The 6,841-nt window shown below is 38.3% G+C and overlaps 1 protein-coding gene across 4 annotated transcripts in view; it reads left to right on the top strand.

Annotated features, from left to right (window-relative positions):
* Positions 1 to 4,621, top strand: part of ndst3 (N-deacetylase/N-sulfotransferase (heparan glucosaminyl) 3) — a 44,841-nt gene extending 40,220 nt beyond the window's left edge. For 3 of the 4 annotated variants that reach the window (XM_044346932.1, XM_044346931.1, XM_044346933.1), the window contains 3 exons: positions 1,178 to 1,280; positions 2,361 to 2,471; positions 3,406 to 4,621. In XM_044346932.1, the coding sequence (XP_044202867.1) occupies positions 1,178 to 1,280; positions 2,361 to 2,471; positions 3,406 to 3,435 (244 nt within the window). In that variant the 3' untranslated portion in view covers positions 3,436 to 4,621. Of the gene's footprint in view, positions 1 to 1,177; positions 1,281 to 2,360; positions 2,472 to 3,400 lie in introns of all 4 variants that reach the window. The other variant, XM_044346934.1, reaches the window with a different exon arrangement.
* Positions 4,622 to 6,841: the final 2,220 nt, after the last annotated feature.

Genomic DNA, 6,841 nt, shown 5'->3' on the forward strand with positions numbered 1-6,841 from the left:
AAAATAGAATTCAGTACATCAATAGAAACAAATGAATAATAAAAATAAATGTATAACCTCAGAAAAATAAGGAATGCTTCTGGTATTGGAGGAGAAAAGAAATCATAAAAAAAATAATAAAGGAAAAAAGTATGCCTTCATCCTTTGGTAGTGTGGCATACAAACATCCATTTCTAGGTACTCAACTTGATGGTTGCATATTAAAAGCTTTGAATGAATATGGGCTAATACAGTGCATTATAAAAATTGTGGGTATACTTGTTTTCCTCAGGATGTCTTGACACAAAATGAACCCAAACCAATCACATTTAGAGCTGCAACAATAAGTCGATTAATCGATTAGAAAATAATTAATTGAAAGAAAATTAATCTGCAACTACTTTGATGATCAATTATTCATTTGAGTCACTTTTACAAGTAAAAACACCAAACATTTGATGGCGACAGGTTATCAAAAGTGAGAATTTGCCACTTTTCATTATAACAAATTGAATATTGTGAGGTTTGGACTGTTTGACGGGCAAAACAAGACATTTGAAGACACACTTTGTGCTTGTTGTTTGTTGTTTTCTGATGTTTTTAGACCAAAAATAATCAATTAATTGGGAAAATGAACTGAAGATTAGTGGATAATGAAACTGATTGTTAGTGGCAGCCCTAATCACACTTTTTAATCAAGTAATTTAAAAAGTGTTAGAGATCATTTGCATCTCATCTAGAATTACCATTAGCAGTGGATTAGTGTATTAACCAATCAATAAACTATACTTTTTCCTCATGCCTCTTGTTTCTCTGGTGCACTGCGAAAGATAGAGAGAGGGGTTGCACGACAGAGAGGAGAGACATGGAGGGAGGGGGGGAGATAGAGACAAATAGAGATGAAACAAGACAGCACAAAAGTGAGAGAGATGCAGATAGTGAAAGAATTGGAGACAGACAGTGTGTTGAATGCGCAGTGACATTTATGTCTGGTCCGTGAGTGTAAGATGGCCCATTTTTTCTTGCCTAATTTCCAGAAAAGAGAAACTCCCTCTTGATGTTGCAGCCAATATGGCAATACTGACATTCATTTTTAAAGCAAGCAGTTAAGATTTTTTTTTTATGGAGAATTCTTTTGCTCTCCTTTCTCTGTCTTTCTTTTTTTTCTATCTGCCTTGCTCGTTTTCTCTTCTCTCAGGTTTGACCCTCAGAAGGGCTTTTGGTGCCAGCTCCTTGAAGGAGGAAAGACAAAGTGTTTGGGAAAGAGTAAAGGGAGGAAATACCCTTCCATGGAGCCAGAGGTAAATTTAAACATTTTAATTAAAAGAGATTTATGCTCAGTGAAAAAGTGGATATATGTATCAAATGAAATGTTAGAGAAAGAGACAAATAAAAAAAGGAAAAGCAGCAACCTGACTGACATTGACGGCTCACAGTCCTCGCCAGTGCTGTGGCAAAATTTCCCACAGGACTAAGCATAGGGGTGGAAACTGTCAGCCAATCAGATCCAGCCAAAAAGTTACAACCTAATTATGAGGCCTCAATAGTAACACATCACCCGTGAGAGAGAGGATGTGGGGGAGGGGGATTAGGATGGAGCGAGAGAGGTAGAAGAAGAAAATACAATCCATATATATCCTGGCCACTGATTCCACAGAGGACAGTGAATCACACCTTTGCTCTCACATGAAGACAAACACACATAGATACAATTCGTCTTCTCACATGTGCTCACACATGCCTCGGTGTCACCTGTAATTAAACTGTATTTGAGTTTGCACCAAGGGGACAGAGGCAGAGGACAGATGAGAAGGGAGGAGAGGAAGGGAACACCAAACAGGAGAGACAAGAGAGGGGGAAGATGAAGAGGGAGGGAGAGAGATAACAGATCTCATGCATCCTTCATGTAATTTCCCCCCCTCTCTTGAACCTCTCTTTTCTTAGCTCTGCTCCTACCGGTTGGCACTTAGTGGCCCTATAGTCCCATTGAATTGAAAAAACTAATCTAAAGGTGGTGGCACATCATTAATCTCTCTCAATTTCTTGTTTGCCTCCTACTCCCTTGCTGTCTTTCTTATTTTCTCTTCTAAATATCCCTCCTGCCGACCCTTTTTGCACCCCTCGTTCTTCTTTCTCTTCCTGCCTCCTTCCGTTTCTCCGTACTTTGCTCCTTGATCATTCGTCTCTCCCCTTTTCCTCCCTATGTCATATGTCCCTTGCTACTTTCGTGCTTCCCTACATCCTATCTAATCCTCACTCACCAACTTGCCTCATTTCCTTCTTTCCCTATTTGTTTTATTTCCTTACTACATTTCCCTCACTCCCCATCCATGCCCGCTTATCTTCTTACCTCTTTTGCTCTCCCCTGCTTCTCTCTTCAGGCACGTGCATATCTCTCCAGGTACTACAGGGAACACAACGTGGAGCTGTCAAAGCTGCTGCATCGCCTCGGACAGCCCCTCCCCTCCTGGCTAAGAGAGGAGTTGCAGAAGGTCAGCAGCATTAAACTCTTTGACACTCACCAGCATATAAATGTTGGTTAAAATCTCTAAATGAATTCATGTCAGTGGATTGGACTGAGTAGTAAAAATCTGTATTCTTAAACCACCTTATTCTAGTATTTGTCTATAATATAAAATTACTGTTACTAAATAAGCAACAATTAAAGTTTTTATAGCTCTGTGCATGTGTTTTTTTCAGATTTGATCAACAGTGTTGGCAACATAAGCATGCAATCCCTCAACAGTCATTAGATTTGAATTCAAATGTTGCTAAACTCTGATTGGTGCACAGAAATACACAACACCAATACAGAAATTTCTCGTGTGAAATAACCAAAACTGTTTTAAATTTTACAGTAAGTTTTATTCATGTTGGACCCCATCGCTCATAATAAGAACTTTGTGAAAAGAGGTTTTTAAGGGCCTTTAAGCTGTAAGATAAAACCATACACAGTAAGCAACACAAGTTTCGATAGAGTATGCAAGACACAAAGGAAACACAAAAAGTGCTGGCTTATGAGAAAAAAAACTTGATTACTTCTTAATCCTGTCAAGGTATTCAAAGAATGTATTTAAATGAGGTTTCATAGTGTAAGTGCAGTAACTGACAGCAGCTTCACCTTGATCTCTGTGGAGTCCTGTTTTTTCTGCAGTGCTCAATATTGTTTGTCTTTGTACATATTGTCTGTGGATTTGTTTGTGCTGCTGTGTGTCACTGTATGTGAATCACAGGCCACCACCTGACAAGTACACTTTAGTTTTCCAGCATGATTTCATCCCTATTTTCATGGTTGCTACTGTATGGGATTAAATAAGAAAACAAAATGTAATTAAATTATTTTATCTCTCCTTTTCCCCTCTTCTCTGTGTCTCCATCCCCTCCCTGTCTACATCCCCTCCCTGTCTACCTCTTTCTTAAGGTTAGATAACCTTTGCATCCATGAGCCAGGGTTAAAGGTCAAGGGTCAAAGACCAGGAAGCAACCAGGAGCACCTGACCTTCAGATGCACTGTCTGTGGCCTTTTAGCAAACCCTGAGGTGAAGGCGAGGTCGAGGTGCCTTGTTTCACGGAGGAGCTGTGACACTGCTGAAGGGAGCAGAAGTCATGAAAGCGCAAAGAGACTTTGTGGACTGAAACTGAACTCTTGAAAGGATGTGTGGATGAATGTATGGATGTGTGGATGTGTGGATGGATGGATGGATGAGAGAAAGACAGTTTCAGCTGAATCACACAGCTCTGAAGAAAGTGGGACTAAAAGGAAGAATCACGTCATAATGATGAAGAGAACTATGGGAGAAAAGGAGCATTTTGGCAAGTCTTTGATGCCCAAACCCTGTTCTGGCCTGTGGTGAACTCTCGTACAGACCTACAGTGATTCTGATGGTTTTTACTTTTTGTTTTATCTTCACCTTTAATTTATAATGCCAGAACAGCGCTGGTCAGCTGTGCGTGGTTCCCATAGAGATGACTTTGCACTAAGTTCTGTTCCATGTATCTCTTAAGACAAAAAATCCCCACACCTTATAGTTTGGTTTTACTTTGTTTGTTTGTTTCTTCCACAGTGAGAATGGATAAGCTGGGAGTTCATATTTTAAAGAAAGTGCATAGACTCAGGGTGATGACAGGCTGTTATTGTCTATGATTGGTTCTTATTGTTTTGTTCCTTTGTTGTTTTTTTTAAAGTAAAGCTAGATTCTGGTAGATCTGGTAGCCTTGTTCACCCTTAGAGATGTCACTTGAGGCTTTCACTGGAAAGTATGAACTGGGAATGAGTCACTGAAGCAAGATGCATTGCCCGCTCATTATTTTCCTGTGACAAGCCATGCAGAAGAACGCTGTGTCCATTTAGCAGAGCATGAGCGCTGATGGTTTCAGCTCTAAGGACTGAGGGGACATCAGTTTGTGGGAAGAAAACTGACCAAAATGAGCTGAATTGATATGACACTTAATTCCAGGACTCTTAAGTAGCTACTGACCGCAGGCAGTTTTTGTTTTGTCAGTGTCTCATTCAAGTCCCAACCTCCTTTTTTTTTCCTTTTGAAAACCAGTGGCCTACGTTGTTTAGCTTCAATTTGAATGCAAAAAAACCCCTAAATGTCAAACACAGAAACCAAAATTAAAGAAATGGATATGACTGACAGCATAACATGTTTTTATTAATGAGCAAGCCAAGACACACAAACTTTATTGTGCAATGACACACCCACACACACACACACACACACACACTTGTGAAGAAACATTATCTTTGACCTTAATAGTTGACAATAGAGTCCTTGTCTTCTAAGGTAAGTGAAAATGACACGCATGACAGTTTGCTATTCAAAAAATTTGGGCACACTTTTGTCAGGTATTGCATCAGTCACCATTAACAAACCTGCTCTACAATAATCTTCAGTTTAAATAACAAAGTTATTTCACTATTCCTGTTTTTTTTTTTTTTTTATCAAATCCAACAGAAATGTTCAGAGCACAACAATATGTCAGACTGCAACATATAGACACTGCTGTTACACAATGTAACTGGACAAGAAAATTGAAACAAGTAAATAATTCATCAAGGAAAAACATACAAAACAGTGGACACCACAACTCATATCATTTTTTTAAATTCCATATTTTAGCTATACATCCTAATTTTGGATCGTGACAGGTGTTACCACATTGAGTTACTGTTTAGCACAGATCTTGGTGTTGGTGTGTATCACACTGCATTATCACGTCATACATGATGCATTAAAGTAGTATAGTATTACAGTACAACTGTCGCACCCTGTTAATGTCATGGCATTCAGATAAAGTACATACTGTATCAGTCAGTGTTGGAGGCCTTGAGACTACGTGTTTTGATATACTGCAGTAAAGGCTGCCAGGTCAGATCGTATTTATCAGTCTGCTGTTGAGCTATGTGTCTGATTTGTTTTCTCATCATAAAATGTGAAACATTTGCAGTAAACCTTGAATGTAATGGAAAGCTTTGAGATTACCAAAGCAGCAGGATACAACATCTAACCATGAAGTCACAAGGCAACCAACATCAGATTTATGTCTTGGGAGTTTAAATAGCACTGTAAAAACAGGTCTGGAAGATCACAGTAGGAGACTGTATGAGGAATCAATTAAAACATCCATCACAGGTAAGTCAGGAATGAAGTCTATAGCATGTGTATGTAGGAGGCTGGTCGTGTCCTTATTACATTACAGAAAACTGGTCTTTATTTGAAAGAGAAATTTTTACTATGTTCAATGAACCTGTCAATGAATTTACACTCTGAACCTCTTTTTAGATGAAAGATAAATTATACAATATGGCTTCCCATAAATCATTATTTTTATGCACAGTATATCCATCCCTGCAGTAGCCCACTGTAGCTCACTGTGTTTGTAAGGAGGATGGCAGGAAAGCAGTCAGTGTTTTTCCTAATTATAGTGTGTATTGCTTTGAACAAGTTATTTTTGAAATGGTATATACGGTTATGCTTTTTGTTTTGTTACACCATAGATTAAACCGATTGGTGTGTAAAGACTGGAGTAAAAGTGTGAAGCAGTATGGCCTGTGGAGAGAACAGTATATTTAGTTATTAACTACGTTGTTGATGTAGCTTGTGAGTGGGATATTAAAAGAAGTTACAGACCAGTAATATCATAACATATCAAGATGAAGGTTGTTGCATGATCTTGTTTAAGTGTGTAGCCCCAAACAGTCTTGTTTAAAGAAAGAGCCATGCTACTCATAAAAATAAGTAAACTCAAGTGCTGATCTAAATATATTTAGTCTAAAAATAACAAATCCCAAATCTATTAGGGGATTTTTTCTGCCACCTTCAAAGCAGCTGTTAGAGGAAGGAGTTTCAGGCAGCCAATTTGATGTGCATGAGATCACTCTTATTCAGGTTTAATTTCTATCCTTAGATCTCACCCAACTGGTTTTCCCAAGTGTTGCTAGTGTTTAAAGAACGGGAACAGATATGAGTGGAAACGAATTAACCATGTATAATGAAACCTTCTGTTCTGCACCGCCACTGGTGACATGTAATTAGTGCAGAGAGCTATAGCTAAAAGTTCAGTGAGAAAAGCAAAAAGTAAAAGAGAAAAAAAGGGCAATGCTAACTGGTTCCTCTATTTATCATTTTATTTCATTGTTTACTTATAATATATTTGGATTTTGTTTGTTTAATTATTTGAATAGAAAAACCACATACATTTGAAATGTCAAATCTGCAGCATTAATATCTTAACACCAAAATCAACACAAGAAGTAAACAAACTACAGAAAATCAAAACAACAGGAGATACGGTAGCTCCCATATCTGTTCTGTAATGTGCAATAATGACCACAGGAGGGTGCACTCACATAATA

Source organism: Thunnus albacares, chromosome 3 (assembly GCF_914725855.1).
Source record: "Thunnus albacares chromosome 3, fThuAlb1.1, whole genome shotgun sequence".
NCBI lineage: Eukaryota > Metazoa > Chordata > Actinopteri > Scombriformes > Scombridae > Thunnus > Thunnus albacares.